This window comes from Chionomys nivalis, chromosome 13 (assembly GCF_950005125.1).
Source record: "Chionomys nivalis chromosome 13, mChiNiv1.1, whole genome shotgun sequence".
In the NCBI taxonomy this organism is placed as follows: domain Eukaryota; kingdom Metazoa; phylum Chordata; class Mammalia; order Rodentia; family Cricetidae; genus Chionomys; species Chionomys nivalis.
The window spans coordinates 41,870,077-41,884,683 of NC_080098.1; the positions used below are offsets into that span (position 1 = coordinate 41,870,077).

The 14,607-nt window shown below is 42.8% G+C and overlaps 2 protein-coding genes and 2 non-coding genes across 4 annotated transcripts; 3 read left to right on the top strand and 1 right to left on the bottom strand.

Annotated features, from left to right (window-relative positions):
* The first annotated feature begins 8,049 nt into the window (after positions 1 to 8,049).
* Trnag-gcc (transfer RNA glycine (anticodon GCC)) lies at positions 8,050 to 8,120 on the top strand. The gene has a single exon. It is a non-coding gene; the product is annotated as a tRNA-Gly (tRNA).
* A 345-nt stretch (positions 8,121 to 8,465) lies between these two features.
* Positions 8,466 to 8,537, top strand: Trnam-cau (transfer RNA methionine (anticodon CAU)). Its single transcript has one exon. It is a non-coding gene; the product is annotated as a tRNA-Met (tRNA).
* Positions 8,538 to 12,740: 4,203 nt separating this feature from the next.
* On the bottom strand, positions 12,741 to 13,121 carry LOC130885927 (histone H2B type 1-H). The gene has a single exon (XM_057787771.1). It carries the CDS (start codon positions 13,119 to 13,121, stop codon positions 12,741 to 12,743), a length of 381 nt encoding a protein of 126 aa, XP_057643754.1.
* Positions 13,122 to 13,398: 277 nt separating this feature from the next.
* On the top strand, positions 13,399 to 13,798 carry LOC130885917 (histone H2A type 1-E-like). The gene has a single exon (XM_057787762.1). It carries the CDS (start codon positions 13,399 to 13,401, stop codon positions 13,792 to 13,794), a length of 396 nt encoding a protein of 131 aa, XP_057643745.1. The 3' UTR covers positions 13,795 to 13,798.
* The last annotated feature ends 809 nt before the right edge of the window (positions 13,799 to 14,607 follow it).

Genomic DNA, 14,607 nt, shown 5'->3' on the forward strand with positions numbered 1-14,607 from the left:
GTATTCAATGGAAAAAAGAGAGCATCTTCAACAAATGGTGCTGGCAGAACTGGTTGTCAACGTGTAGAAGAATGAAAATAGATCCATATCTATCACCATGCACAAAACTCAAGTCCAAATGGATTAAAGACCTCAATATTAGTCTGAACACACTGAACCTGATAGAAGAAAAAGTTGGAAGTACTCTACAACATATGGGTACAGGAGATCACTTCCTACGTTTATCCCCAGCAGCACAGACATTAAGGGCAACATTGAATAAATGGGACCTCCTGAAACTGAGTAGCTTCTGTAAAGCAAAGGACACTGTCACTAAGACAAAAAGGCAACCCACTGACTGGGAGAAGATCTTCACCAACCCTGCAACAGACAAAGGTCTGATCACCAAAATATATAAAGAACTCAAGAAACTAAACTTTAAAATGCTAATGAACCCAATAAAAAAATGGGGCACTGATCTGAACAGAGAATTCTCAACAGAAGAAATTCAAATGGCCAAAAGACACCTAAGGTCATGCTCAACCTCCTTAGCGATAAGGGAAATGCAAATTAAAACAACTTTGAGATACCATCTTACACCTGTCAGAATGGCTAAAATCAAGAACACCAATGATAGCCTTTGCTGGAGAGGTTGTGGAGAAAGAGGCACACTCATTCATTGCTGGTGGGAATGCAAACTTGTGCAACCACTTTGGAAATCAGTGTGGCGATTTCTCAGGAAATTTGGGATCAACCTACCCCAAGATCCAGTAATACCACTATTGGGAATATACCCAAGAGATGCCACATCAAATGACAAAAGTATCTGTTCAACTATGTTCATAGCAGCATTGTTTGTAATAGCCAAAACCTGGAAACAACCTAGATGCCCTTCAATGGAGGAATGGATGAAGAAAGTGTGGAATATATACATATTAGAGTACTACTCAGCAGTAAAAAACAATGACTTCTCGAATTTTGCGTGCAAATGGATGGAAATAGAAAACACTATCCTGAGTGAGGTATCCCAGACTCAAAAAGAGGAACATGGGATGTACTCACTCATAATCGGTTTCTAGCCATAAAATAAAAGACATTAAGCATATAATGTGTGATCCTATAGAAGCTAAATAAGAAAGTGAACCCAAAGAAAATCATATAGTCATCCGCATGGAGAGGGGGAAGTAGACAAGATTCCAGGGCAAAAACTGGGAACTTGCGGGTGAGGTGGCATGGGGCAAAGGGGAAATGGGATGAGAAATATGAGAAGGGGAGGATGGGAGGAGCTCGGAGGATTGGGATGGTTGGGATATAGGAAGGATGGATACGGGAGTAGCGAAGTATATATCCTATCTAAGGGAGCCATCTTAGGGTTGGCAAGAGACTTGACTCTTGAGGGGTTCGCAGGTGTCCAGGAATATGTCCCCAGCTGGTACCTTGGGCAACTAAGGAGAGGGAACCTGAAATGACCCTATCCTATACTGATGAATATCTTGCATATCACCTTAGAACCTTCATCTGGCGATGGATCGAGGTAGAGACAGAGTCTCAATTTGGAGCAACGGTCTGAGCTCTTAAGGTCCAAATGAGGAGCAGAAGGAGGGAGAACATGAGCAAAAAATCAGGACCACGAGGGATGCACCCACCCATGTGACAGTGGAACTGATTTATTGGGAGCCCACCAAGGCCAGCTGGTCTGGGACTGAATAAGCATGGGTTGATTCCGGACTCTCTGAGCATGGCGGTCAATGAAGACTGATGAGAAGCCAAGGACAATGGCACTAGGTTTCGATCCTAATACATGAACTGGCTTTGTGGGAGCTTAGCCTGTTTGGACGCTCACCTTTCTGGACGTAGATAGAAGGACCTTGGTCTTCCCGCAGGGCAGGGAATTTGGACTGCTCTTCAGTATCGAGAGGGAGGGGGAATGGAGTGGGGGGAGGAGAAGAGGAGTGGGGATAGGGGGAGGCAAGTGGGGGGAGGGCAATATTTGGGAGGAGGGGAGGGAAATGGGAAATGGGGAGCAGGTGGAAATTTTAATTAAAAAAGAATAAAAATAAATAGATAAGTAAAAAAAAAAAAAGAACTGCTCTACTTACAGTTAAAGAAAATAGCAATTATACTGGGATCACATTTTTTATTGCTATCAATGGGAATTAATGAGAAAAATGGGAGAGAAAACTAAAAGTATATTTTGCAAACCAGAGGGCATTTTCTAAGGGAAGACCATGCTTATCTTAAAGTCCAAGTAAAGGAAAGACCAAATTTCCAGAGGCAACTTTTTATGTCACTTCAGCGTCAATGTCAGTGTCTTTAGAGATCTATGAGGAACCGACTGTGACGGCTCTCAAAGGCAGGAGGCTGAGGAGTAAGCCTTTGAGCCGTGTGCTCCACCATGGCCCTCTGGGACAGTGCTGACTATTTTCTCAAATTCCATCTGGGATCAGATCCAGCCTTCAGAACTATTGTGAGGCCAGCACAAGCTATTTCCTGACCCTTGACAGAAGCCAGAGGTGGGGTTGGAGGAGTAAGCAGAGTGAAGGAAATCGAGGCATTTTATGGTTTAAAAGATGAGCAATCTAATCGATCCAGCACACTATATACCAGTGAATTTTAAAGGGATTTACATCTAAGTTCTATAAATATTTTCTTATTAGTTGATGTATATACGTATGATATGTGTTTCTTTATCTCACCAGGTGATACGTATGATATGTGTTGCTTTATCTCACCAGGTGATTCATATTACACTTTTGTACAATGTGGAGCAATTGTGACTAAGGGGCCAGAATCATTCTATGTGTTCCCTCTGTGTTAAAACTTCTCATTAAAAGTTATTAATAAAATGCTACTCTCTTGGGAAGAATTCACTGTTGCTACAAGATTTAAATATTTTACTCTACTAATTGACACTTATCAATAGCCTGTCTGAATTTAAAAATGACAGGACAGACAACTTTAAAAGGATGATGTAATAAGAGATAATAATCCTAAAAATATGAGAAATAAAGTTTGAAGTAAAAGCAACAAATGGGTGGTATTTAACATTAATTAGTATAGATATTTCAAATTCATTTTCTACACTAAAAGGTACCTTTTCAAAGACTTTTTAAGGCATGTATTTGTTCATCACAGAGTAGGGAGTACTTTGTCCTGATGTCATTGACATCAGATTGGAAGAGTGCTCAAAAAATGTAGTTTCTTTCATAAGGAGAAGAATTCCTACCAATGGGTAAAAAATCAAGAAGTTGATTTTAGGACAATGTGTTGGTGGAGGCCGCTCTTTCAGTTCCTGGCTGCCCAGGCCTGAATAATCATACAGAAACTATATTAATTGCAACTGTTTAGCCTATTAGCTCAGGCTTATTATCTAACTCTTACATCTTAAATTAACCCATTTTTATTAATCTGTGTATCAACACAAGGCTGTGGCTTGCCTGGTAAGGTTCTATTCTGGTGTCTTTCTCTGTCAGCAGCCACATGGCTTCTCTCTGACTTGTCTACTTTCTTTCTCTATCTTTTCCAGCCTGGCTTTATTCTGCTCTACTATAGGCCAAAGCAGCTTCTTTAGTAACCAAAGGTAATAAAACATATTCATAGCATACAGAGGGGAATCCCACATCAACAATGGAAGAAAGGACTCATAACAATATCAATACTATACAAGTCCTGATAAAGCTGACCATTTCTGACAATCTTGGAAACCAGATATTTATGAAACAAGGTTGAGTCAAAAACCTACTCAATGCTTTTCTATTTCATTCTGTTTCAGGAGTTTTCAACAGTGAGATCTAAGTGACTAAAGGAAAGAAAGCAGACAGAAAATGTCAGCAGTGACACTGGAAAGTCTCGTGTAGATGCTCAGCTGGTGGTTGTGGCTTCAAGGGACAGAATCGCTTATTTTGATTGTGCTCAGGAAAATATGGAATGACAGGAATGAGTAAGTGCCTCTGAGATTTACAAATGCTGGAGAGGAGTCGCAGTGCACAGCTTGTAAAGATTCTTCTACCCAAAACGTTAAGGTCCTGGAAGCTATAAGAAGAACTTGGTTAGGTGTGAAGATTTCCAAAGTTCCATAGGTTATGTACCTGAAACCAAGGTATCAATCAGCCTGGCCATTTTTCACATTTGAGTGGTGAGGGAAGAAGCGTCCTTAGGAGGAACTGTCCCATGCATGTTGCAGCTCCTGGAGGCCTTGCACGTGTCAGGTCGCTTACTCACAGCCATGTGATATCACCTTTGGGTCCCTTCACAGGGCTTTCTCCACTTTGTGAATCTCTGACAAATCTCTCTCAGTCTGTCTCATAAATATTCATGATGGCACTTGGGAGACATCTAAATAATCTAGAATAAACAATTCCTCTTAAGGTTCTCAGCCCCACCTTTTGCTAATTAAGATAACACAAGGTATGAGGCGTGCCTGTATACCTACCTCATTGCTAAAGGAAGATCATCACTAAAGTGCTGAGCCATCTCTACCGCTGGGGATCACGTAGGTCTTCATCTCCTAAAGCAAGAAGGACAAAGTTAAGCTGTTTTCTAGAATCTTGATGAGATGGGCAAGAATTCACTTTACTCTTATTCCTAGCATCATCCCTATCTTACTATCAAGAGAAGACTTTAAACTTGCATATTGTTCCTATTTGAAGCAATAGAAGGGAGATTGCATCACTTAGTAGGATATACATTGAACTAAACATTGGTCAGAGGTTGGCAGGAGAATAAATTAAAATTCCCATTTCGTGGCTATTGTGACTAGAGCCATGGTAAACATGGGAGTGCAGATGTCTCGAAATACTGATGCCATTTCCTAGATGAGTCTGCAACAGCGAGATTTCTGCTCTGTACATGAGTGTGCAACAGTGAGGTTTCTGCACTATAAATGAGTGTGCAACAGTGAGATTTCTGTATTATGTGGTATTTCTAGGTCTTTGAGGAATCTTCAAACTGTTTTCTATAACAGGTGTGCTAATTTAAATTGTTTTCTGTGGTGGGTAACTAATTTACATTAGCACCAACAGTACCTAAATGTTCCGCTTTATCTATGTCATCACCAGTATTATAAAGCTGAGTATTACTGGGGTGAAATGACAGAACGTCGTCGTGGGTTTCATTTGCATTTCCCTAATGAAGTAAGGCTCAGCATTCCTAGAGAAACCCACTGGCCATCTTTATGTCATCCTTTTTGAAATGTCTGCTTAGATCTGTTGCCATTTCTTCTGTCTTTTAAGGCCTTGCTGTATCTTGAATTCCTCCTATATTCTGAATAATGAAACATATACAATTTGCAGACATCTCCCATCTTTTTGATTCAGTTGCTTTCTCTTGTGCAGACGCATCTAAGCTTGATATGGTCCCATATACTTTGGCTTTTATCTCTTGTGCATTTAAGAGCTTGTCCAAAAAAGCCTCCCACATTCTAATGCTGTCAAACATTTCCTTTATCTTTCAATACAAAGCCTGCCCTATCTTGAAAATGTGTTTTTTTTTTTGCATCTTTGTTAAAAATCAGTTGACATAGAAGTACAGGATTAATATCAATCTTTCTATTCTGCTATCGCTTTGTTTGTTTTTATGCCAGAACTTTTTTATTTTGATTGTTTCTGCTTGATAGTATATTTTTAAACCAAGAAATGTGATTACAGTGTTTTTATTATTTTTGACCAAAAATTTTTTTGTGAGTGGGGGATTTGAGACAGGATTTCTCTGTGTAGATCTGGAGCCTGTCCCGGCTCTCCCTCTGTGGTCCAGGCTGGACTTGAACTCACAGAGATCTGCCTGCCTCGGCCTCCCAACGGCTGGGAAAGACTTAGTTTGTGTGTGTGTGTGGGGGGGGGAGAGATGGGTGTGTATATATGTTCATGGGTATATAAACACACATTTCAAGGGCCATTGAATATATCAAATGCCTTCTGCACCTACAGAGTTGAGAATGAGGATTTTTTTCTCTACTGTGTGATATAGTATGCTTATTATTTGTTGGACTATCCTTTCAGCCCACTTAGTCATGGTGAACTTTAACAAATGCAATCATGAAGATAGATGGTTCACCCTGGGTCTTTAAAGGGTCTATCTCAAGGCTCCCACATCTTGTCAACTTTGCTGTTTTCTTCCTCTTAACCTCTTTCTTTAATAGAGATGTTGGCTCTGTGCTTTATGAAGGACTCGACAGGAATGATCTCCTTCAATGTCATCACACCAGAAAAAGCCAGCGGTTGAAGAATCTAGACGAAAGGGCAGCATGGTCATATCATATAATGCCATACACACAAGGAAGCTGCTCTTGTTGCTTGGCTCGTGCTAAGAGGAGCAGCATTTAGTCCGTGAGCATTTTATTTTGACGGATGGCAAAGGTAAGCAAGTAGTTCAGCTCATCACTTAGCGACAAATAATGAGAATCTAGCTTTGTTGTAGGTAAACAAGAGGGGCGGGCATCAGGGATGGAGGGATGGCTCCAACAGCAAAGGCACTTGTCATTCAGACCTGAAGACAGGAGTTCAATCCCAAGGCCCTATGCAAAACCTCTCAGCTTCAAAGAGTTGTCCTCTGACCTCCAAGACACGCACAGGCTCACACTTGCAAGACACACACAACACACAAATAATAATAACAAAGTAAAACTTTCAAAAAGAATAGTGACACCCGAGCCTTCCACCCTCTGAATGGGGGAGAGGCTGAGAGGCAAATAGGAACACTGCTTCTGAGGCCCCAGCCTCAGCATCAGTGTTCTCTGGGACATAAAGCCCTTTTCCTTTTCTTCAGGAGTCCTTTTCTTTCTTTGCAATAGCAATTTTTCATTGAAGTCTTTCCTGAATGTAATTTTTTTTAAAGTTTCGTTTTTGGACAGTTTAGCTCTGAAAGTGTTATTGCTATAGTCTCTCTCTCTCCAGTGCTGCTTCCAAATGGTCTCTTCTTCCTCAATATGGTTTTTAATTTAGCAATGTATTCTGGGGAAAATCCCTTTATCAGGAAAGTAGTGTATGTTTTCTGCTTGTCAGTGGCTTGTTTTTAAATTTCTATACAGCTCCTTTTGCTGAATAGGTTTTACATTTTGATACAATACTGAATATCCTTTCTCCTCTATCTCTTAATTTGTGATTTTGAGGCAACACACATAAAAGAGATTGATTGGTTTATCTCCCACCTTCCCCTACTTCTCTTACCCTCATCGCCCGACTCCACCCTCAGCTTCTGTCCCATCGTATATTCGGAATCCTAAAGATTTTTGGAGAGAATTTCTTCACCCTTTCAACTTCTCCAGAAGTTTTTGTAGGGCTGCACATCTATATTCTCATGCGGGAGGTGCCTGAAAGGAGACCCCAGGCAAAGCCAGACTTAGTAAGCGCAAAGGAAAACCTAGTTACGACCTCGTTCACACACTCATTTCGTCATTCCTGATCTCTTATGGAAAAGCTTCTCTTCTTTGGATTTTTTTGTTGATTGAGTACAGAAATCATATCTTGAGTTTGTTATACAAAGTCGTCTAAAACGAATTCATGTTTATATTTTTATGGAAGTCGTGACTGTGCCTTTTGGGAGAAGTTATTCCTTGATGAGACGCTGCACTCGGTTTTCCTAAAGGACACCTCGGAGCTACTTCCTAAATCAATGTAACCTTGACCAAAACTCCTAAGGCGACCAGCAGGGAGCAGCACTGGATGCCACGAAGTTGGGCAGGTGTGGGGTTCCTCTTCCCCCTCTGCTCTGCTCTTCTGTGCCCTCTGGTTGACCTGGGGAATTCCTTCCCGTTTTTTTGTGTTTTTTTTATTTTTATATTAATTAATTAATTATTGGCTTTTTTTCATTCTCCTGCTCGCGTTCCTCCCGTTTCCGTCCAGATTCCTAAGCGAGTGCTGAGAATTTTAGCCCTTGAGGTGATATTCACGGCCTCCTCAGGTGCCCTTCTCCTTACTGCCCCCCAACAATATTCCGGTCCCCTGCCCGGGTCCAAAACCTTTCCATCCCTGAAAGGAGACTTACGGTCTTCAAGGCGGTGTCAAGTTCCTGGGACTATTTTAAAAATAGGCAATATACACATTTGTAAGATTATTACAGCAACTCTTACACCAAGCATTGGTGGTTCAGTGGTAGAATTCTCGCCTGCCACGCGGGAGGCCCGGGTTCGATTCCCGGCCAATGCAAGGTGTAGCTTATTTTCTTTCCCCTTAAAGAAAAGGACATCTTGAATACAATTTCCCTCAGAGTCAGACGTTTTACCTACTTACATTTTCATGACCCGTATATGTTAATCATATTTTGATTAAAATCACCCTTTCAAATAAAAAGGACTAGTATGTTAGCGACAAACTGTTTTCTTAAAGAAACAGTGAATTTTATTTCTCTGAGGCCATTTGAAATAAAAATTTTCTAAACGAATTTTGCAAAATCCAAGTCTCTAAATAAGGCAGTCAACCATTTTATTTTTAAAAAGGGCGGAGTTACATGAATCTGTAAAGGTAAGAATCCAAAGCCACACTCTCGTGCTTAGCAGAGTGGCGCAGCGGAAGCGTGCTGGGCCCATAACCCAGAGGTCGATGGATCGAAACCATCCTCTGCTAGTATTTTCTTTCCTTTACTTTTTCGCCACAAAGAGAATGTATAGAATTAAAGCTTTATCAACTTCCTACCGTTTGCTTATAGAAACGGAAAATAATAGCCAATCAAAGCGTGCTGCACTCAAATATTCCTTCAAGTTGAAAACACCACGTTTTCAATTAACTGGGACATGGTGACAGTCTCGGAGCGGCGGTATTAAACCCAGCGGCCAAAGTAGCGTGTCTGTTCGCCACAGTTCAAAGGAGCTAGCCTCGATTTAGAGTGTCAGAGAAAGTGATATGGAGCAGACTTTTCTTCCTACTCCCTTTTCCTCCTTGCTGATCATTACCACCAGCTCAGTATGGTGTGCTTTATTCCTTTGGCAGTGCTGGGAAGCTCTTTCAGTAGGACCGGGGTTATTGTATTTCTGCTCCGTGATTTCCACTGTACCTTGAGCCCAGCCTGGTGACACTTGACACGTCTTGGATACTTGTGGTTTGGAATGAATTAAGACACACTTTCTGGTTTACCACTCACCAGATTTTAACATTGTTCCTCAAAGATTACAGAAATGATCACATGGCATTGATCTATTTATTTAACATCATAACACATTGACTACAGGTCTCTTATATTTAAAGGAGCGAGAGGAGGGAAAGGAGGGAGGGAGAAAGAGGGAGGGAGGGAGGGAGAAAGAGAGAGAGAGAGAGAGAGAGAGAGAGAGAGAGAGAGAGAGAGAGAGAGAGAGAGAGGAGAGAGAGACTCATAAAATGAAAGTATTTTCCAAAATCATTGCGGTCATATTATCCACTCCAGTTCTCAGTTTTCAGCCTCATAGATATCTGAACACAAACTCAGTTTACCTAAAACAATTGTAGAGAAAGGAACCATCACTTTCTGTTCTGGGCCTTATTTAAGAAAGAATTTTTCTGTTTGTTTGTGGATACTCCGATAGCCACTTACAGAATTTGTTTTTTAAGTGATGTATTCAATTCACCTCCTAGTTACTTACTAATTCTCCCTCTCTATGGAATTTTCTCTTAGCAAGTACGATGGTTATTACTGTCCAGATGACAGTATCAAGAGTCACTGAAGACAGGGGTCATGTCTGTGGGGAGCTATCTAGGTTAGATTCCTTGAGATGGGAAGACCCACCTTAAACATGGGTAATGCCATTCCGCAAACTTGGGCCCTGGACCAAGTACAAAGAAGTGCGCTAAACTCCCTGGCTATGTGAGCCTTGAGACCAGCACCTCCTCAAGTGTGCCACAATGACTTCTCTGCCCTGATCCCTTAGACCTTTAAGCCAGAGTCAACCTCTGCTCTCTTAAGTTGCTGTGGTGGTGGTCGGGTATTTATTTGGTTCCAGCAATGGGGAAAAGTCACTAATACTGTTAAAGAAAGAGTAGGTTCTCGTAATGAGAAATCACTGTGTACGGTTAGTGATGAAGGATGACAGCAAATACACAAGCAAGAGATGGCGTAGAACAGATTTCCCTAATGTACGTACACTATAGCTTTATGAGATCCACTACACTATCAGGCTTAAATGACATTTTAAGGTCTGGCCCAGGTTACAATTTGAACAGAGGCAAGAGACTACACGTCTGGCCACTTGGGGAGATGGGAGATTTACACAGCCAAGACTGGCCAGGATTATTTCTGAAGGACACCAGTGTCGTTCTTGTCCACACAGTTGTCCCCCAGGTCCATCCTGGCCACCTTGGAGAATTAGGCTTCTCATAATAAGAGCACGGGGACTTAATGGCAGGTCAGAACTTAATGATTCAGGTTGCGATGCCTGTTAGAGTCTTGCTGTTTGGGGAATGGGCCTAATGGCCTGTCAATCCTAGTGAACATTTACAACCTGGCAATGTAAATTTTGCTTATCTCTAACAGACCTAGCTAAACATACTAATTATTTTGGGGATCAGTGCCCCCTTAGCTAAATCCTACATTGTGTGATTTAATGTCTCCCAAGCAAATCTATTAACAAATCCCTTATAACATAAATTCCATTATGTAACTCAGTTTCTATCTGGAGCCCATTCTGACTTCACAATCATTTGAGTTCAAGCTTGCCTGCTCTGCCTGCTCCAGCATCCTTGAGAGCTGTGAGAAAGTTCTGATTAAGCCATGGGAAAGAACATTTTGCCCATGATGGAGAACACATCATCTATTAAGACACAGGCTGTTGAACGCCAGTCAAAGGCACATCCAGTTAAAAAGTAAAAACTTTTTGCTGCCAGCAGGATTCACAGGACAGACAATGAGGCTACAGTGCTTCTTTCTCTCAAGGACAGTACAGGAAGGTGGTGATGATGTTGTTCTGTGATCTGTTTTTTGCCTGTTATTAGTATATATCCTGACTGAGAGATAAATTCAGGGCTGTTTGGCTTGACCAACAGACTTCCCAAATCTATCCTGTGTTTTCTGTCTTAATTTCTCTCAATCTAACATTTCATTAGCCTCAGCACCCCCCATCCAGGTACCCTGGCTGACTTTGTTGGAGCAGGCTCTGACACCATTACTTTGAGTTTCCACCCCAGCACGGCAAGTATAAAATCAAAAGAGAACAGCTGTATGAAGATACTTTTGAGCCAGCTCACAGGACACAGGGGCACAAGAATCAAGAGTTTAAAGTCGTCCTTGTCTGCATAGCTAGTTCAAGGACAGTTGGCCTACAGGACTCTTTGTTTCGACAAACAAGACAGAGTCATTTTGAGAGAGCACCTCACGGGAAGCCGTTTTCGTTGTACAGCAAATCCCTTTGCCAAGGCTGAAACACATGTTTTCGCATTCACATTTGTGAGTGAAGGCAGCCACCTACCAAGTCTGGAAGAGAAGCCTCAGAAGAAGTACCACACCTGATCACACCTTGCTCTTGAACTTCAAGAAAAATGTGTCTGTGTTCTGTTGCTTGTCAGCCCTGCCGTTCTACTAAAGTGTTTTAATAAGATCTTTGTGCATGATTAAGCACTGCACACCACTAAAGGATCAAAAGCTAGAAAGCATGCCTCTAATTATTTTCAGTTATTTTAACTTGCTTTTGAGTAGTATTTTATTTATTTATTTATTGATAGCGTTGTCCAGACACTCCCTCTATGCTCTCCCTAGTCCCCTTGGTCTTACACCCTCTTGCTCAGTCACACATGAATGACTCCTATAGTTACTAGGAAACAAATAGCAACCCTACTGCAACTCATCACAAGAAGGAAGCAGTTAGGTCTAAACAAGAAAACTGTGAGTTCGAGGCCAGCCTGGTCTAGAAGAGCTAGTTCCAGGACAGGAACCAAAAAAGCTACGGAGAAACCCTGTCTCGAAAAATAAATTAAAAAAAAAAAAAGAAAGAAAGAAAAGAAAAAACTCAACGTCATGGGTTTGTGCTTCTACTTGATGCCACAAGATGGCAGAAAAGAGACGTTTCACACACCCTGCAAGACCAGCTCATTCCCTAAACAGCCCCACCTGCAAAGTCTTCCTGTGGAGGGACCGAGGTGGTGAAGCTTATTCTTTCATAGGTGGAGAAAGATCTACAAAACATGATTGACGGGAGAAAGTAGACTACGCGGGAACCGACACGTTAATACCATGAGACACTAAAATAATAAGTTAGGTGGTTATTTGGATAATGGTAAATTGCAGGCCCTGGATCGTGCATGGAACTCCCACGAATATCGGGAGGTAACTAACCAAGGCAGTTCGGCGGAACAGCTGGAGTCCGCTGATTTTCGGTGTAGGTTGACTCTTGTTGCTGGACTCACGACAATTAACACACCCTTGAAGATAGCCTCTCACACATAATTCGTGCTGAATTTACACTTAAAATTAGTTTTCAAGAGCTACTGGGTCCCGCTTTTACTTGGGTACCAGTAACGATTCACCTTTACCCACTCAGCATTGCTAACCTGTGGTTACACTGGCACTTTAAATATTTAGTTATGAAAAGTTGACTTGGCGGGGATCCAAAGGCCAGTGAGACACCTAAAGTCTTGAGTAATCGGTTCAGTTATAGAGATAACTTTACAAAAAAGAAACCACCTTACAACTGTCAAAACAAAGGACAACCTTTGGACGGTATGCCGAAATATTCTGTCATGAGAAGATAAAGCTTGCCTCGCCAGAGTTACACAGGAAATGGGAGAGAAGGAAAATTACGTAACAGCTATTTCATGCGAAATTGTGGGTGGCTCTGAAAAGAGCCTTTGGGGTTGCAGTCAGAGCGCTCACTTGGAGCTGGTGTACTTGGTGACGGCCTTGGTGCCCTCGGACACGGCGTGCTTGGCCAGCTCCCCGGGCAGCAGCAGGCGCACGGCCGTCTGGATCTCTCGGGACGTGATGGTCGAGCGCTTGTTGTAATGCGCCAGACGCGACGCCTCGCCCGCGATGCGCTCGAAGATGTCGTTGACGAACGAGTTCATGATGCCCATGGCCTTGGAAGAGATGCCGGTGTCGGGGTGGACCTGCTTCAGCACCTTGTACACGTACACCGAGTAGCTCTCCTTGCGGCTGCGCTTGCGCTTCTTGCCGTCCTTCTTCTGCGCCTTGGTCACGGCCTTCTTGGAGCCCTTCTTCGGGGCGGGCGCGGATTTCGCAGGATCAGGCATAGCGAAGAACAAAAGAACAAGAGACAGAAAAATAAAAGTCTCCAGTAGACACAGTCACTGGTCCCTTTTTAAAGAAACTTGTGTCTATGCTTAGTATGAATCGCAAAACGTCATCTACAAACTGTCCAATCAAAGAAAGAAGTTTTTAAAAGCCACGGTGCCGTTGGTGTTTATGTGCAACCAATGAAATCGCGCCGTTTTCGCGCCCTGCGGTAACTATAAAAAACACCAGTGTTGCTTTTCTTCAATAGGCTTTTACCCTGTTAGCTTTTTTGCAATGTCTGGACGCGGCAAGCAGGGCGGCAAGGCTCGCGCCAAGGCCAAGACCCGCTCCTCCCGGGCCGGCCTGCAGTTCCCCGTGGGCCGCGTGCACCGCCTCCTCCGCAAGGGCAACTACGCCGAGCGGGTGGGCGCCGGCGCCCCGGTGTACCTGGCGGCCGTGCTGGAGTACCTGACGGCCGAGATCCTGGAGCTGGCTGGCAACGCGGCCCGCGACAACAAGAAGACGCGCATCATCCCGCGCCACCTGCAGCTGGCCATCCGCAACGACGAGGAGCTCAACAAGCTGCTGGGCCGCGTGACGATCGCGCAGGGCGGCGTCCTGCCCAACATCCAGGCGGTGCTGCTGCCCAAGAAGACCGAGAGCAGCCACCACAAGGCCAAGGGGAAATAAGTCGTTTAAAGAAATCTTTTAGCTATGCCAAAGGCTCTTTTCAGAGCCACTCACTCTTTCTCTAAAAGAACTGACCATTACGGGAAGAATAATGGCTGTTAGAGGCGCTATGAGATTTCTTCTAGCCGAGAGGTGGTGGCGCACGCCTTTAATCCCAGCACTTGGGAGGCAGAGGCAGGCGGATCTCTGAGTTCGAGACCAGCCTGGTCTACAAGAGCTAGTTCCAGTACAGGCTCCAAAACCACAGAGAAAGCCTGTCTCGAACCCCTCTCCCCCCAAAACAACTGTTGCCTCACCGCTTGCTCAAATCACTGCTCCTGTATGTTCCTCTACATTGAATCAAAATTTTATTAACTCCTGAGTTTTTGAGAGGTTAAGACAGACACTTTGGCCACTAAATGTTCAACTCGACACTTGGAGAACTTCATATTTATTGGGAAATAACTAATCACTATTGAGAAATAACTACGTACAGTCCTCGCTTGAATGTTGAATCACACGCATGACTGACAAATCAGCCGCCATTTCCTAACATCAAAACCAACTAAAAATATCAAATAATTTGGTGATACCACGGTTAAGCACATTTCCACTCCCCGCCTTCTTTGCTCTGTGAAAATTAAAATTCACGAATTAGCAGGGCCCAAATTGCTAACCATTTAAAACCTCTTTTAAAAGTCACAACCTGATACGTTATCTTTTCATATAATCTGAAACAGAAGGCTCTAAAATAAACGCTTTAAGAAGAATTAATTGATTTCCACTAATGGCCGGAAATCCCACACTATTGCTCAAAAAAAAAAAAACCACAAA